This window comes from Cajanus cajan, chromosome 6 (genome assembly GCF_000230855.2).
Source record: "Cajanus cajan strain Asha chromosome 6, NIPB_CcT2T_4, whole genome shotgun sequence".
NCBI lineage: Eukaryota > Viridiplantae > Streptophyta > Magnoliopsida > Fabales > Fabaceae > Cajanus > Cajanus cajan.
The window spans coordinates 62711806-62736447 of record NC_138522.1 but is presented as its reverse complement, the minus strand read 5'-3'; the positions used below and the strand labels follow the sequence as shown (position 1 = coordinate 62736447).

At 36.7% G+C, this 24642-nt stretch overlaps 3 protein-coding genes, 1 long non-coding RNA gene and 1 other non-coding gene across 5 annotated transcripts; 3 read left to right on the top strand and 2 right to left on the bottom strand.

The window, feature by feature from the left end:
• The first annotated feature begins 3981 nt into the window (after nt 1-3981).
• LOC145958880 (uncharacterized) lies at nt 3982-6907 on the top strand. The gene is made up of 2 exons (XR_014434423.1): nt 3982-4349; nt 6720-6907. It is a non-coding gene; the product is annotated as an uncharacterized LOC145958880 (long non-coding RNA).
• Nucleotides 6908-8792: 1885 nt separating this feature from the next.
• On the bottom strand, nt 8793-15260 carry LOC109803151 (protein NRT1/ PTR FAMILY 5.2-like). The gene is made up of 4 exons (XM_020364601.3): nt 13899-15260; nt 13060-13277; nt 10995-11566; nt 8793-10506 (listed from the first exon to the last, which is right to left on the bottom strand). The coding sequence occupies exons 1-4, from the start codon at nt 14029-14031 to the stop codon at nt 9609-9611; spliced, it is 1821 nt and encodes a 606-aa protein (XP_020220190.2). The 5' UTR covers nt 14032-15260; the 3' UTR covers nt 8793-9608.
• A 577-nt stretch (nt 15261-15837) lies between these two features.
• TRNAM-CAU (transfer RNA methionine (anticodon CAU)) lies at nt 15838-15923 on the top strand. The gene is given in 2 exon segments: nt 15838-15875; nt 15888-15923. It is a non-coding gene; the product is annotated as a tRNA-Met (tRNA).
• Nucleotides 15924-16480: 557 nt separating this feature from the next.
• Nucleotides 16481-18105, top strand: LOC109804053 (eisosome protein). The gene is made up of 3 exons (XM_020365804.2): nt 16481-16680; nt 16829-16911; nt 16998-18105. The coding sequence occupies exons 1-3, from the start codon at nt 16618-16620 to the stop codon at nt 17878-17880; spliced, it is 1029 nt and encodes a 342-aa protein (XP_020221393.1). The 5' UTR covers nt 16481-16617; the 3' UTR covers nt 17881-18105.
• A 422-nt stretch (nt 18106-18527) lies between these two features.
• On the bottom strand, nt 18528-23240 carry LOC109803789 (uncharacterized). Its single transcript, XM_020365465.3, has 2 exons — nt 19979-23240; nt 18528-19651 (listed from the first exon to the last, which is right to left on the bottom strand). The coding sequence occupies exons 1-2, from the start codon at nt 23238-23240 to the stop codon at nt 19278-19280; spliced, it is 3636 nt and encodes a 1211-aa protein (XP_020221054.1). The 3' UTR covers nt 18528-19277.
• Between the last annotated feature and the right edge of the window lie 1402 nt (nt 23241-24642).

The window sequence follows — 24642 nt, the reverse complement described above, 5'->3', positions numbered from 1 at the left end:
GAAAAAAATTATTTCTCTATTTATATTGTTGTAAGATGCTTAGATGTGCTGTAAGTTGATAGGTTGTGTTATCAAGCTGAGCTGTGCTGAATGTTGTTTATGCTGATTAATGCTGCCAATGTCGTGTGATGAAAAGTTGTGTTGTGTGATGCTAATGCTGAACTTTATTGTTTGAGTCGAGCTGAATTATATGCTGATAGTTGTTGAATTATGCTGAAATTGCTGAGCTGAGATGTAATTGATAAATATGTTGTGCTGACTAGATGCAAAAGCTGAAAAATGATGTTAAGCTGTAATAGATGTATATCTCTGTGCTGAACTGGACTGTTATTGATGATTTTAAATGCTGATTTATAATATGATTGTGCTCTAGAATGATGAGCTGAGTTGTGAGTAGTAAACTGTTTTGAATACTACTTAGCTGTGCCGTATGCTGTTTTTTTATTGTGCTGCGTTGTGAGCTGTTTTGTTGTGCTGTCTATTGCTGAGCTATATGTTGTGTTTGGCCACTATTGTGGTGATGTTATAGCCGCTACGTCGGTACTGTTAGCCACTACTGTGGTGCTGTTATAGCCGCTATGTCGGTGCTGTTAGCCACTATTGTGGTGCTGTTATAGCCGCTATGTCGGTGCTGTTAGCCACTACTGTGGTGCTGTTATAGCCGCTATGTCGGTGCTGTTAGCCACTATTGTGGTGCTGTTATAGCCGCTAAGTTGGTGCTGTTAGCCACTATTGTGGTGCTGTTGTAGCCGCTGAGCAGTGCTGATATTGCTGAATTGTTGTGGTGTAATGTAAGCTGTGCGGACGTGCTGATAGCTGTAGATGTTTTTTTTATTATTATTTTATTTTATTCACATATTTATATATGTATGTTGATTTCTTCACACTAGCTTACCCTTTGTTGTTTCCATGATGTTTGGACTGTGATGATCATACTATGTATGGGAGCAGAGCAGGGATAGGTTGGTGGCTGGCGGTAGGTCTGTAGCTGGCAGACGGAGCTGATTGGTGTAGATGTTTTGTTGTTTTAGCTACTGGGTGTAATAGCTTTGTTGTATTTTGTGCACACTCTAACTCTAGTCGGATTGGAAATTTGTATATATTTATATTCTAGATCCTATATCTATATACTTGTTCTATCTGTCTGGTGTTTCCGGTGTGCTGTGCCGAGTGTAGTGACCAGCTGGGTCGTTACACTTTAGTGGTATCAGAGCAGTTTGAGTCTAGTGGGCACTCGTTGGGGGTGGTTCCTTTAGGCTTTTGTTGTGCTGAACTCTGTGTTGTGCTGACTTCTTGTAGCCTTGTTGTGTTGTTTGTCGTGCTGATTGCTGTGTTATTTTGCTGTGGTGTTGATTGCTGTGTTGTTGATAGTTGTTTGGTTTAGTTATTGTATACTGAAGATGCTGTTACTTCTGTAGACAATGACTAGAACCAATGGGCAGATAGCACGTGCCATCGAGATGATGGTTATGGCTATGCAGTAGCAAAATGCGTATTTTGCTAGGATGGACGCTGATAGAGCTGCAGCTGGTGCAGCAAGGCCCTTGGGGTCGTAGGAGAGCCGGGATCTAGCTGAGTTTCGAAAATGCCGTCCTCCTCAGTTCGAGGGAGATGCAGACCCAGAGGTAGCTGACCACTAGATCTGTGAGATGGAGAAGATCTTCACTGTGTTGGGATGTTCTCAGGAGAGGAGACTGGCATATGTTGTCTACATGCTGGTTGGAGAGGCTGAGCATTGGTGGAGGGGTACAAGGTGAACTTGATCTGTTTACCTTGGGTGGATATTGACATAGTCTTAGGGATGGATTGGTTGTCTGCTAATCGCATCCTTATAGATTGTGCCAATAGGCGGTTGATCTTTTCTCAGGTGGAGGAGGAGCTGTTGACTTCAGCTGGTCAAGCTGAATCATTTTTGAGGGATGGAGCATAGTGCTATCTTCTGCTTGCTGCTATGAGTGTGGAGACCGAGAGGGTCATTGTTGAGATTGATGTGGTGAGGGATTTTGCTGAGGTGTTCCCTGATGAGGTGCCTGGATTGCCTCCTGTTAGGGAGATGGAGTTTAGCATTGACTTGGTTCCAAGTGCGGGGCCAGTGTTGGTGGATCCCTATGGGATGGCTCCTGCTGAGCTGGTTGAGCTGAAAGGTCAGTTGGAGGACCTGTTAAAGAAGCAGTTCGTGTGACTGAGTGTATCGCAGTGGGGTGCTCCCATGTTGTTGGTGAAGAAGAAAGATGGAGGTAGTCGACTGTGTGTTGATTTTCGACAGTTGAACAAGTTGATCATTAAGAACAAATATTCATTTCCTCGGATAGATGACTTAATGAATTAGCTGAAGGGAGCATCAGTTTTCTCGAAGATTGACTTGAAGTCAGGCTATCACCAGATTAGGGTGAAGGAGGGTGACATACCGAAGACTGCTTTCAGGACTAGGTATGGTCACTATGAATATGTTGTGATGTCGTTTGGCGTGACCAATGTCCCTGCAGTGTTCATGGAGTACATGAACAGGATCTTCCGGCCGTTCTTGGATAAATTCGTGGTGGTGTTTATTGATGATATCTTGATTTATTCAAGGACCCCGGAGGAGCACAGAGAGCACTTGAGGTTGGTGCTGGAGATTTTGAAGGCAAGGCAGCTGTACGCTAAGCTTTCAAAATGTGAGTTCTGGTTGAGTGAGGTGAAGTTCTTGGGACATGTGATCTCAGCTGAGGGGATTGCTGTTGACCCGACTAAGGTGGAGTCAGTGTTGCAGTGGGAGCGTCCAAGAACTGTCACTGATATTCAGAGTTTTGTGGGTTTGGCGAGTTACTATAGGAGGTTCATTGAGGAATTCTCCAAGATAGTGGCGCCTTTAACCCAACTGACGAGGAAGGAGCAGCCGTTCATTTGGATCGATGCCTGTGAGCGGAGCTTTGATGAGCCGAAGAGGAGGTTGGCTACTTTTCCTGTGCTGGTGTTACCGGATTCTAGTGAGCCCTTTGATGTGTATTGTGATGTTTCTCACCAGGATCTTGGGTTCGTGTTGATGCAAAACAGGAAAGTAATGGCATATGCTTCAAGGAAATTGAAGAATCATGAGAGGAATTATCCCACTCATGACTTGGAGTTAGTAGCTGTGGTGTTTGCCTTGAAGATATGGAAACATTATCTTTATGGTGCTCGGTTCAGCGTCTTCAGTGATCACAAGAGTCTAAAGTACTTGTTTGATCAGAAGAAGCTGAACATGAGGTAGAGGCGGTGGATGGAGATTCTGAAGGATTATGACTTCCAGTTGATGTATCATCCTGGTAAGGCCAATGTTGTGGCGGATGCGCTGAGTAGGAAATCCATCCACATGTCTGGTATGATGGTGAAAGAGCTGGAGCTGGTGGAGAAGTTCAGAGATTTGAATCTCTGTGCGGAGTTAGCTTAGGATCACATTAGTTGTGGGATGATTGCCATAACTAGTGAGTTCTTGAGGCAGGTTGGACCGAAACAGTTGCAAGATGTCGAGCTGGTGAAGCTTCTTAGGTTGCTGAGTACCGAGAAGGCTGTTGGTTTTGAGCTGGGCGGAGATGGAATCTTGAGGTGCAAGGGCAGGATTTGCCTACCTCATGATGCTAAGCTGAAGAAAGCTGTGTTGGAGGATTTGCTGAGGGCTGATGTGTTAGACCACTTGGGAAGCTGGGGAGAAGGTCATATCGCTAGTTGAGTTCATGTATACAATAATAGCTTTCATGCTAGTATTGAGATGACGCCGTTTGAAGCCATGTATGGCAAGAGATGTATAACTCCTCTGTGCTGGTATCGAGATGGTGAGTCAGTGGTTGTGGGACCGGAGCTAATCCTACAGACTACTGAGGAGGTATGTTTATAACCCTGGTCATGTGGTTGAACTAGATGATGTGCGGGTGAAGGAGAATCTGACGTTTGAGAAGTTGCTGATAGCTGTGGTTGATCACAAGCTGAAGGAGTTGAGGGCAAGTTTATTGCTTTGGTGAAGGTGTTGTGGGATGCAGCTATTGGTGAGGCTATTGGGAGGTGGAGCAGCAGTGCAAGGAGCGGTATCCGTTTCTTTTCCCAAGTAAGTCCGTTTTCGGGGACGAAAACTCCTGTTGTTGGGAAGGTTGTGAGACCCTTCCCCCTTTTCTCTTCCTTCCCGGATTTCCTTTTCACTCTCACCCATTTCTCCTTTACTCTTCTAGTGTGGCTGATTTTGTTCTCTAGGTGGTGCTCTTTTGGATTGAAGGTGCTGAGTGAAGGTTAGATTTCGTGTTGAACTGTGCGGAGCTTCTTTCCTTCTTCTTCGTGGAGCTTTCTTTTTCTTCTTCTCCGTTTCTCTTCCCGGAAGCTCGGATCTTCGCACTGAGGTAAGGGAAGCTAGTTACTTTGCTGTTTTTGGTTGAGAATGTGTCTTAGAAACTCATCCGTTGTTCGTTGGTGGTTGATCTTTGGCTGAGATTTCAGAAAAACTAGTTTTCGGGGTTTTTCGGGGTTGGGTGAAATTTTGGGGTTTTCCCTTGATTTTGGATGCATGTTGCAAATGAGCTGTTTTTCTTGAGGTTTGATGGAAGTGTAAACTTTTGGATGGTTTGCATGTTGTTTTCCTAGTATTTTTCGCAGGTTTTGATGAAATTTTTGAAGCTGGTAAGGGTTCCGTTTGAATTGGCGCCGGGCTCAGTTCTTCGCGCTGGGCGCGACTTGAACTGGGTAATTTCTGGGTGAATCGCGCCGAGCTCGGGGAGAACCGCGCCGGGCGCAATAGACCTTTATATGTCTTTGGTTGAGAATTGAGCCGGGCGCGCTTTTAACTCGCCGGGCGCGAATTTGTTTTGTTTTCAGAATTTGACTTTATAGTCTTCATGAAAGTTGTAGCCTTGGATGTTAGCTTTCCAATGGCGCTGGAATCACTCAAAAACGAGTTTTAGAACTCTAGATATGGCTGTTTTAGTGAAGAGGGGTCGAGCTGCTAGCTTTGTTTATAGCTGTTGCGGTTTTTATCATTTTTAGCATGGTAGACGAAGGAATTAAGACTTGGTGTCTTCATGAGAGTTGTAGGAAATTTGATTATCTTTCATATGAGATAAGGATGAGCATGATAGGAGTAGTATAACTCCTGATGCGCTGTTTGCTGTGATGGTTGCCATTTCACATTTAGTGAATTTGGTTAACTTGAAAGTTGTTTTAGGTGCTTAGGTGTACTCTTGTTGTTTGAGTGAGTAATTTGACAAGATAGATGAGTTTTAAACAAGATGTTTGGGTCGTATTAGGTGTTGATCATGTTGTTTTAAGCTGTTAGTGATGAATGATTATTAAGCTGAATGATGATATTGATGTGCTGCGCTGAGCGCGACCATTGTCGCGCTGGGCGTGAGACTCCTTGGGAGTCTCTGCCTCGAGGGCGCTGGGCGCAATTTGGTTTGCGCTGGGCGCGAGACCAAGGGAGGTGTCTGCCTTACCTGCGCTGGGCGCGGGTTGGGGCGCGCCGGGCGTGTGAGAGTCCTTGGAGTCTCTGCTTGGCCTGCGTTGGGTGCAATTGGGTATTGCGCCAGGCGCGAGAGAGGGCTTTGGACTCTCTGGATAAGTCTCGCCGGGCGCAGACACGCTTGCGCCGGGCGCGCTGGCCCTGGAGCCCTCTGGTTGTGCCACGCCGGGCGCGACCATGAGTGCGCCGGACGTGTATGAGGATGTGAAGTTATATGCCAAATTTGATGATAATATTATTTTATGCTGAACTAAGCCGAAATTGATGAATATGATGTGATGACTAGCTGAAATTGCTGTTTAATGATGTTGAACTGTGTTAGGTGTATATTGCTGTAAGATGCTTAGATGTGCTGTAAGTTGATAGGTTGTGTTATCAAGCTGAGCTGTGCTGAATGTTGTTTATGCTGATTAATGCTGCCAATGTCGTGTGATGAAAAGTTGTGTTGTGTGATGCTAATGCTGAACTTTATTGTTTGAGTCGAGCTGAATTATATGCTGATAGTTGTTGAATTATGCTGAAATTGCTGAGCTGAGATGTAATTGATAAATATGTTGTGCTGACTAGATGCAAAAGCTGAAAAATGATGTTAAGTTGTAATAGATGTATATCTCTGTGCTGAACTGGGCTGTTATTGATGATTTTAAATGCTGATTTATAATATGATTGTGCTCTAGAATGATGAGCTGAGTTGTGAGTAGTAAGCTGTTTTGAATACTACTTAGCTGTGCCGTATGCTGTTTTTTTGTTGTGCTGCGTTGTGAGCTGTTTTGTTGTGCTGTCTATTGCTGAGCTATATGTTGTGTTTGGCCACTATTGTGGTGATGTTATAGCCGCTACGTCGGTGCTGTTAGCCACTACTGTAGTGCTGTTATAGCCGCTATGTCGGTGCTGTTAGCCACTATTGTGGTGCTGTTATAGCCGCTACGTCGGTGCTGTTAGCCACTACTGTGGTGCTGTTATAGCCGCTATGTCGGTGCTGTTAGCCACTATTGTGGTGCTGTTATAGCCGCTAAGTTGGTGCTGTTAGCCACTATTGTGGTGTTGTTGTAGCCGCTGAGCGGTGCTGATATTGCTGAATTGTTGTGGTGTAATGTAAGCTGTGCGGACGTGCTGATAGCTGTAGATGTTTTTTTTTTTATTATTTTATTTTATTCACATATTTATATATGTATGTTGATTTCTTCACACTAGCTTACCCTTTGTTGTTTCCATGATGTTTGGACTGTGATGATCTTACTATGTATGGGAGCAGAGCAGGGATAGGTTGGTGGCTGGCGGTAGGTCTGTAGCTGGCAGACGGAGCTGATTGGTGTAGATGTTTTGTTGTTTTAGCTACTGGGTGTAATAGCTTTGTTGTATTTTGTGCACACTCTAACTCTAGTCGGATTGGAACTTTGTATATATTTATATTCTAGATCCTATATCTATATACTTGTTCTATCTGTCTGGTGTTTCCGGTGTGCTGTGCCGAGTGTAGTGACCAGCTGGGTCGTTACAATTGTAATCTTTTAAGGACTGAAATTACTCAATTAAAATCTTAGGGATCAAAATTGCATAATTATAATACTTGAACGATCAAAAATACAATTAAGCAAGAATATTCTATTTTTAGTTTTGGAACGAGCTGTTCTGAATCCAGAACGGACCATTCTGAGACCAAAACGGCCCGTTCTGGTTTCAGAATGGCCCGTTCTGCTGCACTGGTGGTGTGTTAATTTTTGAGAAATTTTGAAAAGTTAACTCTGTTTAAGAAATTTTGACGGAAGGACCACATTGAAACCAGTTAATTTATTAGGGACTAAATTCAAACCAATTAATTAGTTTGAGACCAAATTGAAACCAAAAATAAAAATGCGACTAAATTGAAACAAAAATTATTATAAGGGACCAAATTAGGTTTTTAGCCAAAGAATTAAATTTGATTAGTTACGTTTAAGTCTCTTGAGATTATACTCTAAACATTATTAACGTGAGATTCATATGTCATAAAAAGTCATGAGTTATAAATTAGCATAAAAATTTCAGTTGATTAAAGTAGCTTTCATTGAATCAATTTATATATATTTTTTCCTTTTTGAGTCACTAGCCTTTTTGAGTGACAATAAAAATGACTGCAAAATTTTTTATCAGCATTTTTACATTAGCTATTGTATACAATGTCAATAAAACATATATCGATGGGCCTAAGGTTCTCTTTACTTGAGCTTTACTAGGATGACCACCTTTCTCATATATTTGGTAGTATAAAAGTTTATATTGTTTGATCTTGTATTATGGGCATTAGTATAAGACTTTTTGGATTTTAAGTTTATTGGGCCTAGTTTTGGACTTCATGGGCCTTTGAGCTTTTGTTTGCTTTTGAGCTTAGTGAGTCCAATGGTTTTGGTGGGCCTAGGATTCTCTTTACTTGGGCTTTACATGGATGACCACCTTTCTCATATATTTGGTAGTATAGGAATTTATATTGTTTGGTCTTGTATTATAGGCCTTAATATAAGACTTTTTTGGTTTTGAGCTTATTGGGCCTAGTTTTGGACTTCATGGGCCTTTGGGTTTTTTTTTGCTTCTGAGCTTAGTGAGCCCAATGGATTTGGTGGGCCTAAGGTTCTCTTTACTTTGGCTTTACATGGATGACCACCTTTCTCATATATTTGGTATTATAGGAGTTTATTTTGTTTGGTCTTGTATTATGGGCCTTAGTATAAGACTTTTTGGGTTTTAAGCTTATTGGGCCTAGTTTTGGGCTTTATGGGCCTTTGAACTTTTGATTACTTTTGAGCTTAGTGAGCCTAATGGGTTTGGTGGGCCTAGGATTCTCTTTACTTGGCTTTACATGGATGACCATCTTTCTCATATATTTGGTAGTATATGAATTTATATTGTTTGGTCTTGTATTATGGGCCTTAATATAAGACTTTTTGGGTTTTAAGTTTATTGGACCTAGTTTTGAACTTCATGGATGACCACCTTTCTCATATTTTTGGTAGTATAGGAGTTTATATTGTTTGGTCTTATATTATAGGCCTTAGTATAAGACTTTTTGGGTTTAGGGTTTAGGGTTTAGATGTAATTTAGTAGAATGAAAAAAAAAATATTATTTTGCTTAAAAAATTCGTATGACAAATTTGTAGTTAGAACGGTCCGTTCCGAAATCAGAACGGCCCGTTTTGTGTTAATTAGTTGTGTTTTATTTTTGAATTTGGAACGGGCTGTTCTGATTTCGGAACGGGTCGTTCTGATTTCAGAACAGGCTGTTCTGATCCTTTTGGTCATGTGTTTGTTTTTCATCTGGAACGGCCCGTTCAGATCCAATATTCATGTGTATATTTTTCATATGAAACGACCCGTTCTGATTTTAGAACGGCCCGTTCCGAAACTGAAAAGCAGCTACCTCCGTACGTCGTAACATGTGTTTGTTTTTGAGTAGTTGAAAAAAAAAATTTATTTCAGTAAAAAATTCGAAATTTTTGATCCTGTGTGTGAATGTGTATAATATACTATCACTAATCTCAACTATTCATTATTTTTTATATTATATCTAAGGTCATCCTAAATCCTAAACATGCAGCACGAATGTACCACTTCCTAAACTTCCCCATCAGAGACTTCACCATCTTAGTATCTGTTTGAATAAAAATTAAAAACATTATATTAAAAATAGAATGCATTTTCTTATAAAGAAGTTATGAAAACGTCTCTAAAGTTATATTTAAACATAATTTTAAATAAAGATGTCAGTTTAAAGATTTGCTAGTAATAATAATAAAATAAAATACATCTCTATAAGGGTAATGAGATGGCAGAGGCAGACACAGAGATTAGGTTGACAGCAGGGTTCGTAAAAGGAAAATTTGTTGGGCATGGCAATAAATACAAAGGCTACAAAATTTTCTACTTGCCAAATAAAAAAATGACTATTAACTGAAATGTTAAACTTGGTGAGAACTCAACCTAGAACTAGAACTGTGACAATACTAATGCTGGACATGAAAAGCACAATGCTTTGAAGCTTTAACTAAACTGGTAAGCAGCAAGGGCGTGATAAACACAGAAAAAGGAATCACAGCGGACATATCTGAAATTTAACTTCTTTACACTTTCAAAAGGCTTATAACAACAACAAAGAGAGAAGCTGTATTCCCTAGGACTTGACATCTGGTTGTGGGGTACTTTGGCATGTTCCAGCATTGCCCTTAGATGAAGCAGGGTTCATATCCAAGTGCATTTTGGTTTGTGTTACATCATCATTATAGACATATAACTTGGCAACAACCACAAAGCAAAGGAAGTTGATAGCACTAAGTGTGGCCAAGAATGCATAGTAGTAATCTAGACGGGAGACATTTAGATTATCCAAAATCCAACCCTTATGACCATGTCTACGTGTGAGATCAGCAACAGTTGAAAGAAGAAAAGTACTAAGAAAACTTCCAATGCTCAAGGTGGTTGTGAAATATGATGTTCCCAAACTTTTCATGGCTTCTGGTGCTTGATCATAGAAGAACTCCAACTTGGCAACATCAACAAAGGTATCAGCAATCCCTGTCAAAGCAAACTGTGGAATGAGGATGAAAATAGTTAGAGGAATTGTGTCATTCTGGTCTAAAAGGTTGTTTTCCCTTGCAACACTGAGTCTCTTCCTCTCAACTAAGCATGCAGTGAGCATTATGATAACATGTAGAGAAAGGCCAATTCCTAGTCTTTGCAGCAATGAGATCCCTCTGGGGTTGTTTGTGTAGCGCCGGATTGTAGGAACAAAAAGGCGATCGTAGATGACAACGCTTATGAGCATGAAGATGTTTACAAATGCTATGAGACATGCCGGAGGGATTTCAAAATGGGGTCCCATGCTCCTGTCTAGTGTGGTGCCTTGTCTGATGAAAAGTGTGCTGGTTTGAGCTATTGTGGTGCTTGGAATGCATGTAGTGATCAAAATAGGAATCATTTTCATCATTTGCTTGGTTTCCTCAACTTGAGTCACAGTACAAAGCATCCATGGTGATGTTTGGCCTGTCTTTACTGCTGCTTTGTCAAGGAAGCTGCAAACATTTGTCTAGGTTATAAGATTGTCGTGATTCTCTACCCAAACACTAAGGGGTACATTTATTCAAATGATTCATACCAAGTGTCTGACATGGCAAAAACAATGAAGTGAAACTTGAAAATAAAACAATGACTTTATAAAAGATATATTTTTTTATTCATATAATATCTTAAAATTGACAATAAAAAATTAATCTACATTGATAGACTGTCTTTGATAAGCATTACAAAATAGTATATTTAATCCTTAACTTAGAAAATTTTCAATTTAGTTTGGGAAATTAATACTTATAGGTTAATTTCATCCTTAGTATTGAAAAAAAAAAAAACAAATAGTTCTGAGCTAGTCAATTTGGTTGGCTGATACAAACCAACTTGAAGACCAAATTGCTCAAGTTAGTTACTAAATTAATTTGCTTTTTTTGTGATGTTAATAACAATTTTGCAGGTGAAAACAAATTTAAAGAGCAATTAGATTACTAGCCTTAAAGAAGAGCTGTGACAAATTCTGCTTCTCCCTATGCTTGCATAATACTCTTCCATGCTGAGTTCATTTAGCTCATTTAGATTATCTGGGATCTTAACCTTCCACTTCCTCATAGCAGCCACTAAGACCTGAACCATCCTGGTTAAAGGGCTTCCTGAGGGCAATCTATGCCTATAAAGTGGAGTTCCAAACAGAAACACCAAAATTGAAAGGGCTAGTCCAATGGTTGGGATCCCATAACCAAGGCCAAAACCAACTCTGTCTTGTATGTATACCAAGAGGGTTTGGGCAGAAATGGTTCCAATTAGAATGTTAAACACCCACCAGTTGTAGAAGGAAAGCTTTTGGGTCCTCTCTTTGGGCTCAAACTCGTCAAATTGGTCTGCTCCCATTGTAGAAATGTTGGGCTTGGTTCCGCCTGTGCCTGCTGCAATGATGTACAAGGCAAAGAAGAAAATTCCCACTTGAAATGATGATGCATGTTGACAATCCTTGTCTGCTATGCCTGAGGCACACGGTGGTGGTCTCAGTGCTGGTAGTGACACTGCTAGAGTCAACAAACACATTCCCTAAGATGAAAAACACATGACCATGTTAAGATGCAAGATATAGTATCATACAATAAAGTATTACATTTATTAATGTCGAAAAAAGATAGACACAAAAATTAACTAAAAAGCACAGACACATCAACAGAAGGTCGTGTCCATGTGTTCGACAAGTTTCAAACACATACTTGTTCGATACCTCTCCACCATATCATGATTAAAAAAATTTTATTTGAAAACCTCTTCGGCACAAATTATCATTTTTTGGTACAACTTAAATTTTTGATACGACTTAATAGACACTAAGAAAGTGATCTAATATCATGTTAAAATGCAGGAAATAATAACATATGATGAATTATTACATTTATTATGACTCCGAGATAAGTTATATAAATAATAAATATTATTGTATTTTATTGTGTATCAGAAATTACCACATATATGTCTCTATATTGATTAATATTGTCACTTTAGATTGATTTTACTTTTGGTTATCATTCAAAAAGTTTTTTATCAATAAAGACATTGTGTGTATATATTAACTCATATTTATTCTCTTTTTTGAACGATGTGAGAATTTGATTGTATCTTAACAATTCTCTCCGCAAACATCTATATAGAATGTTTTATCCATGTGTTTGACAAGTTTCAAGCACAATACTTGTTGGACACTCATTCAATATCGCTCCACCATATCATAATTAAAAAAAATTGTCTGGGAAACCTCTTCAACACAGATTGGTCACTTTTTTTTTTTTGGCACAAATTATACACTTTTTGATATGACTTAGACACAAACTAATAAAGTGAGTCAATACTATACTGAAATGCAAGAAATAATAACATACAATTACATTTATTATGATAGAAAAATAGATAATATAAATAATAAATAACATTGTACAAATTGTTATACATGTATTTGTTGTGCATTAGAAGTTATCACCATATTTTCACATTCGTAAGATATTGTCACTTTGAGCTTAAGTCCTTATGATTTTATTTTTGATTATCATCCAAAAGTTTTTTACCAATGAAAACATTGTGTGTGTATATAAACCCATATCTATTTTCTTGTTAAAATAATATAAGATTTTGATTGCATCTCAACAATCTTCTCCTCAAATAAAAGATTATGATTGTACAAGTACTTAGAACATAATTGAACTTTATATGTCATCATCAGATGTACTCATGAACTAACTTTTACTGTAAATGGGATGAACCATTTTTTTTTTGTTTAAAAGGAGGATTGTTGAGATATAATCAAAGTTGTACATCGTTCAAATAAAAAGATAAATATAAGTTTATATACATAATTTTATTCATTAGTAAAAAATCTTTTAAGTAATGTCCAAAAGTAAAATAACGAGTATTTAAGATTTGTGGAAACAATATGTTAACATTGTGAAGACATGTGTATCCCAATTCCCGGTGCCCAACAGTATCGTTAATCTTTCCGAATTAAGATTTGAATCCAAATTAAGGTGTGGCAATTTGATGGTTCATACCAGAAGGTAAATGGCAGATGCTATAACGAAGGTCCAATATCGGCCAAGATAGGCATCGGCTATATATGCCCCAGCAGCTGGCATCATCCATACTGTACCCACCCAGTTGGTAACGTGGTTTGAAGATTTCACAGTGCCCTCATGGAGCTTCTTTGTTAGATACAACACTAGGTTTGAGGCTATCCCATAGTATGCCATCCTTTCAATCATTTCATACCCTATAAAACGTCCATGTAACATGTTCAAAATTCGTACAGTTCTTTACACACTAAATTGTCAAATATTTACTTTTATTGTAAACATTTATAAGTCTATAAATGAAAAGCAAATAAGTTAGCAAAACTTTTTTTAATTATATTATTGTTACAAAATATTCACCTATTTCTATTTTGTCAATATGTCAAAGAATCTACTTAGTCATTTTAAGTAGTGTTTATCTTATTATATTTTTTTATTCATAAACCTTACTTTCAGACGATAAACCAAGTTCCAAGTTGTTAGAAAAATAACACAAGTTTGTAACAATTACTCTTTGATGAGATTTTTTTTAATCCAAGTACACTTTGAGGTTATTATATATAAAATGACATATAATAATTATTTTTTATGTTAAATAATGAAATCATATTAGTTATAACTAGCAAGAAATAAATTATTCGAAACTTAGAGAGATATTAATTATAACAATTCATTAATTATATTAAGTAGATGATATCCTGCTTACAAATCAATTTTGTATGATTAAGTTATCTAATATGTTTTAAGAACTATGGAAGAGTAAAAGGGTTAAAAGTAAGTGATATTCAAAAAGGCATTAAAGCCACAATGGTTGCATTTACCTACAATGAAGGAACAAGCTTTCCATCTTCCAGTATTTGATCTTAAAATGGGTCTCCCTTTGAGGTCCACCGTGCCATCTTGGGTGTAATCTTCTTCTACCACTGACATGATTCTTGATTCTACTGGAATCATGTCATGTTTTTAGCTTTTCATGAACTATTTATATAGTTAGGACGGGGAATCAGATATTAGAATTTAGGCATCTTCAGCCTAAATTCATACATTAATTGTCCAATTGCTTAGCTAACTAACAAACAATTCTAATTAAAAACGACTCTTTTTGTTTTGTCCTTTTTGTCATTCATTTACGCATTGTCCGTCTCATGGATTTTATATTTACACATGTGCAAATTGTACCTTTATATATATATAATCTTAAATTTTTATATAAAGAATTAATATTAAAAGATTTATATAGAACAACTCATTTCAAAAGATTTCATTTAACTTTACTTCTATTTGGATCACAAAATAAAATTACTTTTAAAATATAATAATAACAATACTTATAAGAAGTAATGAGTTCTGCAAAAAAAATTATTCCCAAAAGAATTAAAAAGTACTTTTTACAAAATCATTTAACGGCCTAAACATTATACGAATTAGTTTTACCAAACAGTCAAACAAACCATCTATTAGTTAACTTTTTTATTTTGGAAGTTAATGTGACTTTGATGCCTAACTAAAGAAACAATTGATATGTTTTGTCCTCTTTCAGTCACAAGTTACTAGGTTGTACTGATATGTCTCACCATCTTACGCAGCTTCATACTCTAGGTTGGCCCTTCGTGTTTATAAAATAATGAGTTAGAGAGACTGAAATATGATAATTGTAATTTGCATAAGTATTTATTCTGTGTAGATACATCCATGTACATGCCGTCAAAGGCTAAAAGCCGGTACAGTTAATGTTGATTACATAAAATAACCTTAAGAATGTGTTAATTAATTATTTCGTAGTGTATAATTAATAGTCCGTAGTTGAATATCAGTAGTAGGTTTCAGCTTGTTTATAACTAACATTGAATGTGAATTTTACTTATACTTAACACTTTACCATTATTTTTATTGTTATAATATAAATATAGAAAACAATTTTTTTTTTTCTTGACTAAGTTAAAATCCATGAAGACAAATAAGTATTAAGAGTCTTATATAATGAATTAGATTGGATTTGATTTGTCTCGATACAATTAAACAACCAATATTTCGAATCTAAACTTGATCGAAAATAAACTATCAATTTAAATTATATAAGGCTATTTTGATATTTAGATAATTATGACTTTAAATATCATGCAAAATTAAATCATATATACTTTTAAAAATTATAAATTAAAGTTATAAAAATAGAAATTAGACTAATAGATGATTTACAATATGTATTTTAAATGATTATGTTATTCCCGCAATATCACCGCATTATATTTTTTTTTTTGTGTATCTTGAATTTTTTTTTTTGGTGTAACATTATATTAAGAGTTAATCATCTATACACTGTCAGTGTAAAAAAATTTTACTGGCAGTCAATCATATTTTTTAAATTATTTTATTTTATTTTTATTTAATTAAATAAGCAAATAACATGATACTATTATAAAATATGATTGGTTGCCAGTGTAAATTTTTTTTACACTAGCAGTGTATAGATAATTAACTCTTACGTATTAATTTTAGTTTTTTCGTTAATCTATAAAAAATAGGGGCCATTAAATTTAAAAATGCTTTAAATTTTTTCACTATTTTTCATACAAATATTTTAAAAAAATGAAAAAATATTTTCTCAAAATTGTTTGATGAGTTTGGGGTTATACAAACCTAAAAAGTGAAATTAATTCAAAATTTGAATCTGCTAAGTCCAACTTTTTATTAACTAGGGGAATGGGGCATTATAATAAAAAGAATTATTTACAAAGAAATTCTTACTTAATAACAAGTGGGGTGGTGGCGCAGTTGGCTAGCGCGTAGGTCTCATAGCTTTCTGAGAAATCCTGAGGTCGAGAGTTCGAGCCTCTCTCACCCCATCAATTTTTGCTCTTTTAGACTCTTTTTGTGAAATATCAAAAGTCAAAATTTAACCTGTGTGCTTGCTAACTAAAGTGTTTTTTTTGCCTTTTTTTTTTCATGAGATTTAAGTCCACCAATTTATAAATTTGGATTAAATTTATGCCTATACATAAGGTTCTTGTTAAAATCATTTTACTCAAAATTAATTACACTCTTAGTCCTCATATAAGCATTTCATGTGTAATTTTGATTTCTTTAATTTTAATTATTTATAATATTAATTTATTTTTTATATACAAATTTTCAATTGTTTAAATCAAGTCCTCATTTCAGAACTTCATTCGATAATCAATAGAAACATAACATTAATTTAAATAATTAAAATTGGAAAGACCAAATTCACGTATAAATTTGGAGAACGAAAAATATAAGTAAGTGATTGTTGGGTGGTGTGTCTTTGACGCAGTTTCACAAAAAACAAGAAAATTGCAATGTTAAGACATTATTACATTTACAGGCTGTCATCACAACGGTCACTTCCCACTTTTTCTTTTTAATAAAACAAACTTTTTTTAGTTTTTATAGAAACAAAAGAGCGTAAGATTTCTGCGTTTCTTGTGTGGAAGATGCCAATGAAGACCAGACCCATTGCAGTGCCATGAAGAACATACCCGTTTCCTCAAACCACAACAAAGAAACACATCTCTCATAATGGGTTGTTTTCTTCATTGTTTAGGTTCCCCAAAACCCAGGCGCAAGACACACCATCACCATGTAACAATAACACCCTCCACTTTCTCTTCCCCAAGTTTCTCTTTTTTTTCCAAATTCTATCACCCTTTTCTTTCTTTCCTCTAACTGCATGCAAAAGGCCTCATTTTTATTTCTCTAACTTAATTGAATGCTTTCTATGTTGTTGCAGCGAAATGCCAGAGACAGGTTAGAGCAACCTTCCGTTCAGGATTGCTCCAAAACGGTGCTACTTACCACTGAATCGCAAGTCCAGTAAGTAATTCAGTTTCTAACCTTCTGTTTTGGTTTTCAATAAAGCATGTTCGAAGTTTGTGAAAAACTGGTTTGGGTTGATGTAGGGCTAAACCTGAGGGGAAATTAAACGCCAGCCCCAGAAAGAAGGTAACTTTTGATGTCAATGTGAAAACGTATGAGCCTGAACAGGTTTATGATTTCCAACCAGAGAAGAGTGAAGAGGAAAGAACTTTGGTTGAGAAATTAAGCCAATCAAGGTCTTACTCTGAAGAAAGTTCAGTGACTTCAGTGGAGTCTTATCCAACAAACCATAGGTACCACAATTGCTCTTGTACTGGTGAAGATGAAGAAGATGGAGCGATGGAATATTGGGACAGTGATCTCACTGCTGAAGATGAGGATGATGGTGATAGTGACATGGGAGAAGAGTATGAAGAAGTTGGAGAGGACTTTGAAGATGGAATAGTGTACTTAAGGTCGAGAAATGGTGCTAATAATCAAGGGGTTGTTGAGGAGCTGGAAAGTCCAATTCATGTGTATGATAAGGATGTGAAATCAATGGGGTTGAACCGCAATGTTCGAGATAGGAGTGTGTATGTTCATCCTGTGCTGAACCCTGTGGAGAATCTCAGTCAATGGAAAGCAGTTAAGGCTAAAAGAACACCACCATTGGTGTCTCAGAAGGAGAATTTGGTTTTGAATCAAGCTGCATTTGGAGCAGAATCGCCAAAGAAGTTGAACAAGGAAATCGCAGTTGATGCTAGCCTTTCAAATTGGTTGGCTTCATCAGAAACTACACCGGTCAACAAGGGTTTGTATGATGTGGGTACCCCAGATAGGAGCAGCTCACAAGGCTCAAATTCAGTGATGAGTTATGAAGATAGGCCTATTATAGGCAGTGTTGGGAGCTACTGGAATTGCGGGGGCTATGCTGAGGATTCTGGCTCAGCAAATAGAGTAAATTCAAGAAGGGTACATTTGGAGTGAAATTTGAATCAAGTATGGTTGTCATGGTTGAGGGTCAATTTCTGAGACAAGGTTGGAGAGAGAAGAGATGTTTGTCATGTATCCTAGACAAGATTCCAATGATGTGATTTTGGGTGTTGGGGTGCATTTTTTGATTCTTTTGTGAATGTGAAAGTGTGTGTTGTTTGCTTTCATGTTGTAATATGTGGTCGGATCAATACAATTGTCATGTAGCTTTTATCTTTATATTGTCTCCGCATGTTTTTAAAATGCTGATAATTGGTGAAGCTATTGGGGAGAGGGCAACGTTATATTTATTAACAATGACTTACGGTGAATATAACAACAAAGGAGTAAAATCTATTTCCCCTTCAGGTGGCTAATGCGTGTGTTTAATTCTCTAAGATACGAAGGCATTGAAATATAGATTCTTAAAAAAGATTTTATTGTTGCCTTTGACTCTCTTTAATGTAGCCTAAATAGTAACTAAGGCTTAAAAAATCTGTTTAATTAGACAGGGTAGTTCGTGTATTTTAAATTGGTTTATATAGCCTATAAGATTTGCCTATTTAAATTTGATTTTGGAGCAAGATATACAACCTAACATGCTGTTTTAATAATTGCTTCGCTGAATTTCAAACTTAGTTTGACACTTGACCTTTCCTCAGGTGAAAAGTATTTCATGCAAATAGAACGTCACCTAATATTCTCTTTGCTCTATATAGACACCTTGGCATTTTAGTTCAAATTAACAATGAGACCTACCACCCACTTATATGTTTATTAACTCAATCTTATTACCTTAGCATTTTAGTTCAAATTAATGATGAGACCTACCACCCACTTTTATATATTTAATTGACTCAATCTTATTTTGATTTAAAAAAATTAAAATAAATAAATATGAGTAAGTGATGGGTCTGCGTCTTGTGCTAATTAGTTTTGAAATATCAAAATTTAAACAAGTGACACGTGCAACAATTTCTTTGTGATGAGATTTTTAACAGCATCTCCCTCTTCGAGATCTAGACTTTTTCGTCGGCCATTCTTTGTGATATGTGTTGGTGTTGGGATATAAACAAGTTCCACATTAATAAAATAAGACAACAAATAACAACTTATATAACATAAACATACTTCAATGACTGAGAGGCCTTTTGGGTAATGACTAAAAGCAAAACCGTGAGAGCTTAGACCCAAAGCGGACAATATCTCATCATTGTGAAGTATGTTTGTGTAATAATCTTATAAAAATAACTATCATAAAATATCCCCTCAGACAAACATCATAAAATAACCCCAACAGTTGGTAGGACCGAAAACACATATAATAATTGTTTCTATGAGAAAAGAAGATTGAACAATGTGTACATGTGTCTACAAGAGCTATAACATCTACAAAGTACAAACATTGTAAGCTAAAGTGTAGTTGACATCTCAATCTCACAGTCTATTTGTTGGGTAGATGATTGTGCAGTGTGGTCATGTTGAAAGCTAGGGACAGGGAGTGTGAGCAACCCTTGGGACACATGATGCATGGTGGGTCGACACAAAGGATTCTTATCAATACATTTCAGCATCAGGCTTGCTACAAACATTAGGAGTTGAGCTGCAGTACCTTCAGGAGGAGTCAGCCTCTTATCTAGGAAATCTAAAAAGTTTTGATTAAATTCCCCAGACTCTAGACACAAAAGGAGCTCATGAGGGTACCTCCCTACCAGAATTTCTAATGCAACAATCCCAAAACTGTAAACATCACATTTTTCTGTCACCTTCATTGACAATGCAAGCTCTGCAAAACATTACACATACAAGTGGCAATAGTATTAATAGCAATAAGAGTTTGGATGATGTTTTCTTAAGGCCATGTTGCAGGCCTTAAATTGCTGGTAAATCATTAGCAAATGGAAGTTAAAGAGAATAATCTATGCATTGATAGTGTAAATTGATTTAACACTGATATTCGATCACAAATTGACATGTATGGTAAGTTAACTTTTAAGATAACTACTTTAAAAGTTATACCAATCATGATTTTTGATCATCGATGTAAAAAAAATTGTATGATGACACATAAAAATTAAACTCTAGAAGTTTTGTTCTAAGGTTTTGGACAAACCTGGTGCCATGTAGCCACATGAACCAGCTGGTGCTGTCCAATTTGATTCTCCAGTTTTAAGCAACCTCGCTGTACCAAAGTCAGATATCTTAGGCTCATATTCCGAGTCCAACAGAATATTGTTTCCTGAAATGTCACGGTGAACAATTATGGGTATGCAGTCATGATGCAGGTAAGACAATGCATTTGCCAACCCTTTTATCATGTTTAACCTTATGTCCCAGGTCAAGGTCTTTGCCTCCTGATCCTTCTGCAACACCTTTGCCAAAGAGCCTCTTTCTACGTACTCATATATGAAAAACATGGATCCATGCAAGTAACTAAAGCCACACAGTTTTACAATATTTCGATGACGAATGTTAGTCATTGCAAGAATTTCAGACCTGAAATTCTTTGTTTGGTATGCAGGTAAGTCCATTTCTTCATGTTGGTGAAGACGTTTCACCGCAAAAGTCTCACCTGTTGGAAGCATTGCCTTGTAGACACTGCCCTGTCCTCCTATCCCTATGCAATACTCATCACTGAAATTCTCAGCTGCAGCACATATATCCTTGAACTCTATTGTATTCTTGTAGTTCCATATAAAGAATAAGTCCTTTGTGTTTGAACTCTTGTCCTTTTCATCTTGATCAACTCTATGATGATGCCGAAAAACGAAGACTCGAAGGGAAACCAATAGAATGATTAAGGCAGCAAGTGGAATGACTACAACAATTATTAGCTTATGTTTATCATCTTTATTGGTTTTTCCTCCACCACATGGGTTCAGATTTGCATTGCCATCAGGACCAGCACATAGACCTGCATTGCCAACCAGTGCTTCTGCTGGAGCATTATGAAAAGCTTCTTGGTCTGGGAGGAGACCTTCAAGTTTGTTGTAGGATATATCAATTGACTGAAGGCTGATTAGTCCTTTGAGACCAGAAGGTATTGTCCCAGAAAACTGATTATGAGAAAGATTCAGAACCTCCAGTGATATCAAATTTTCCAGCTGTGTGATTATCTGACCGGTTAGTGAGTTATGACTGAGATCTAACAGTGGCTGCAAGTTCACCAAATTCCCAAGCTCATGTGGCATGTGTCCATCTAAGTTGTTCATACTTAGTTTCAAGAATATAAGTTTCTGGCAGTTTCCTAGTTCTTTTGGAATTGGACCACTCAGATTGTTTGCTGATAAATCCAGATGCTGCAGTTGTGACAGTTCTCCTATCTCTGTTGGTATCTGACCCCAGAGATCATTTTTTCTCAAATTTAGCTTGAGTAGTTTAGAAGATGAACTAAAAAGCTTCTCTGGGATACTTCCTGTGAGATTGTTTTCGGACAGGTCAAGATTTTGCATCCTTAGCAATTTTCCAAGCTTTGGAGGAATGTTTCCCTGTAGCTTATTGGAAGCTATGCTGAAACTTGAGAGAGTTTTGCACTCTCCCCAGTTACTTGATAACAAACCATAGAGATGGTTGTGTGCTAAATCAATGAAGTCCAGGTGTGGATATATACCAAATGCATCAGTAATGTCTCCACTGAGAAGATTGTTTCCAAGCACCACTCTGATTAGTCCGGTGCAGTTTCTCAGACTTTCTGGGATTGGACCTGTTAGATTATTCATACTGGCTGCCAAGTAGATAAGATTTCCGCCACTGCATATTCCTGGCGGGAGCTTTCCGGAGAAGCTATTGTTGGCAAAACTAACATTGCTTAAAAAGGCAGGTCCAAAATCTTCAGGAATAGTTCCTGAGAAATTGTTGGCATGAAGATAAAGTAGATTGATATTTTTCAAACGGATTATTGATGAAGGCAAAGGTCCTGCAAGCTTGTTTCCACTCAAGTCCAGTGCCTGTAAGCTTTCCAAATCACATATTTCAGGAGGAAAGGCTCCACTTAGTTGGTTTGAGGCCAGATTTAAGTTTATGAGATTGTGTAACTTTCCAATGGTCGGTGGGATTGAACCCTTATAAGAGTTGTAGGACAGATCAAGATATTGTAAGCTCGATAAGTTTCCAATTTCTGAAGGTATCTGGCCAGAAAACTGGTTGGAAAAAAGGAGCAAGATAGTTATATTGTGAAGTGAACCAATCTCAGGTGGAAGTCTTCCTGATAGTTCATTCAACTGGAGTTGCAAAGAAATGAGTTCTGGCCAACTGGAAAGAAGAGATGGATGAAGTTCTCCAGATAAATGGTTAAAAGATATTGCCAACTCTCTAATCCTTGTTAATGAAGCCATGGAATTAGGCAAGGAACCTGTGAAGCTATTTCCTGACATATCAAGATAAGTAAGGTTGGTGCAGAAGCCTATCTCAGCTGGGATACTGGAATTTAGTCCTGACTTGTGAAGATCCAATCTCCGAAGCTTTCGGAGATTACCAATTGATGATGGTATTGGACCTTGGAAGACATTTTGATTCAATTCAAGCACCTCAAGGTTTGACAAGAGACCAATCTCCTTTGGTATAGTACCATTAAGCTTGTTTTGTCCAAGCTTAAGGTGCTTGATGTTTGAAAGGTTCTTAATTTCTGCTGGAATTAGCCCTTCTAAGTTGTTTGCTTTCATGTCTAGGATTTTCAAATTCCTGAGACTTGCTAGTAAGTGTACTGGAATCTGCCCAGTGATGTTGTTGAGTGATAAATCAAGAGACACAAGCTTAGGACATTTAGACACAAATGGGGGAACCTCTGTGAGATAGTTAAAATTGAGATTGAGTTCAGTTAAGGATGCCATGCCCTTAAACTGAACTGGGTCAGGATTCTCCAAATAATTAGCCCCTAGATCAAGGAACCATAGATTCTGCAAATTGCTCAGTTGAACTGGTATTTGATTTAAGAGGGAATTATTATCGAGACTAAGAACTTGAAGCTGTTGGAGGTTTCCTATTTCTGAGGGGATTGGAAAGGTGAAATTGTTGCTACTCAAATCAAGTATTTTCAGCTTTGTTGCATTTCCAATTCCAGATGGTATCTCTCCAACCAGGTTATTCAAACTTACATTGAAGTTGGTGAGGTTAGAAAAGGCTGAGAAGTCAAACCTGTTAAGTGTTCCATCTAAGCCTGCATTGGGAAGCTTTATCTCAACAACACTTCCTTCTTTGTTACAAGTAATGCCAGTCCATTTGCATGGATTATTGCTCTTGTTCCATGAAGGTGACAAGGGAGAGTTCAAACTGTATATCCAGGTTCTAAGAGACTCTGCTTCTTTCTGTGCAGAAATCTCTCCAAGTATACAACACAAAACCAGAGAGAAAATTGTCAGCTGAAAAGTTTTCTTCATGCTGGTAAATTGGCTAGTTCAACAAAGAGAAGACTTGTTCATATCAAAATTTATGAGCAAATCTTATGTCACATCTTATGTCACATGAGGTTATTTTAAGTGAGTTGTGGATATTATGTTTTGGTTTAGAGCTGAACATTTCCACTGGCGTTGAACCAGGAACAAGTAAAGAAATTACAAACAATTAATTTATGAATTGTTTTGAGAGAATTTTGAGTGATGGATATGAATCATATGACCTTGTATATATTATATGTATGGTTCAATTCCTATTTGTTTAGGTAACAACCTAAGATGCAGATGGTTAGCTGTTGCAGGTAACATTTTAAAAGTTTTATATTGTTATTATGTGTTTGCGTATTGCTAAGCAAATACACTGTGTATTCAATACACCATTTTCTGGGTACGAAATGGTTTAGACTAGAGAACTTTGCGCGAGAAAGGGAAGTTGACATTGCATTGTAATTGTATAATTTTAAGTTCAACACTCTTTAGACGGCGTAAAACTAGAGTAATTGTGTTTGGCGAAGCAGACTAACAATTTTATTAACTAATATAATCATCATACTTAATTTATAGTTGACTAACAAATGATGTGATTGGCCTAGTGGCCCTCTAACTCCAAGTTTGTGTAAGTGCTTGTAAGAATTGTTGAATTTTGCCTCAGACAGCTTAAACTTTATTTTCTAATTACATGTTATCCTTTGTTTAGTAATTTTTTTTTTGTAAAGATAGAAAATATTACAAAGATGTACGTAATAAGAATTGAGCCTAGGTTGTCATGTTTTTAATTATCCCGATCTTTTCCTTACCAATTACTAGGCTAACCCTAGTGGTTTCTTTGTTTAGTAATCTGAGAAAGGAAGAGAGAATAAAATAAGTTTGATTGTTTGATGGATAAAATATGAGAAATAAAAAAGTGTGGCTACTACAGTGTTTTTTTTTTTTTTTTTTTTTTTACTCTCAATCGCACAGAAATAGTTTAAAAAAAACAGCGCATGCAGCGTTGCAATTTGTGACGGTCACCTTCTGGTGACTTTAAAACTCACCAGTTGTATTTTATATATACATATAAATCGATTTAAAAATTATCCGACTAAAAACTTGTTGCAGCATAAATAAATAACACAAAATTAATTTTTATCATAAAAAATTCATATTTATCCGGCTAAACTCTTAGAAATACTACTAACATTAACTATATGAGATAGATAAACATTTATTACATATTATCATTCTAGTATAATCTCTATTAATTTGAATATCAAAGTGTATTTTATGAATATCAACTTATTATTTAAGGTATCTCATAGTCATAGTGCTAGAGAGCTCAATCAATATTAGGAGATGGATATGGAAGCAAGTTTTGGTTAACTTTAATTAGAGTTTAGTTAAAGTTAAC

Excerpts from the sequence above, each read along its gene's own strand:
- LOC109803151 (XM_020364601.3), bottom strand. The coding sequence starts at position 14,031 with ATGATTCCAGTAGAATCAAGAATCATGTCAGTGGTAGAAGAAGATTAC. Across the intron at positions 13,278-13,898 it reads AGCTTGTTCCTTCATTGTAG|GGTATGAAATGATTGAAAGG; the intron begins GTAAATGCAACC and ends GACGTTTTATAG. Across the intron at positions 10,507-10,994 it reads TGTCACAGCTCTTCTTTAAG|CTTCCTTGACAAAGCAGCAG; the intron begins GCTAGTAATCTA and ends AAATGTTTGCAG.
- LOC109803789 (XM_020365465.3), bottom strand. The coding sequence starts at position 23,240 with ATGAAGAAAACTTTTCAGCTGACAATTTTCTCTCTGGTTTTGTGTTGT. Across the intron at positions 19,652-19,978 it reads ATGTGGCTACATGGCACCAG|AGCTTGCATTGTCAATGAAG; the intron begins GTTTGTCCAAAA and ends AATGTTTTGCAG.
- LOC109804053 (XM_020365804.2), top strand. The coding sequence starts at position 16,618 with ATGGGTTGTTTTCTTCATTGTTTAGGTTCCCCAAAACCCAGGCGCAAG. Across the intron at positions 16,681-16,828 it reads GCAAGACACACCATCACCAT|CGAAATGCCAGAGACAGGTT; the intron begins GTAACAATAACA and ends ATGTTGTTGCAG. Across the intron at positions 16,912-16,997 it reads ACCACTGAATCGCAAGTCCA|GGCTAAACCTGAGGGGAAAT; the intron begins GTAAGTAATTCA and ends GGGTTGATGTAG.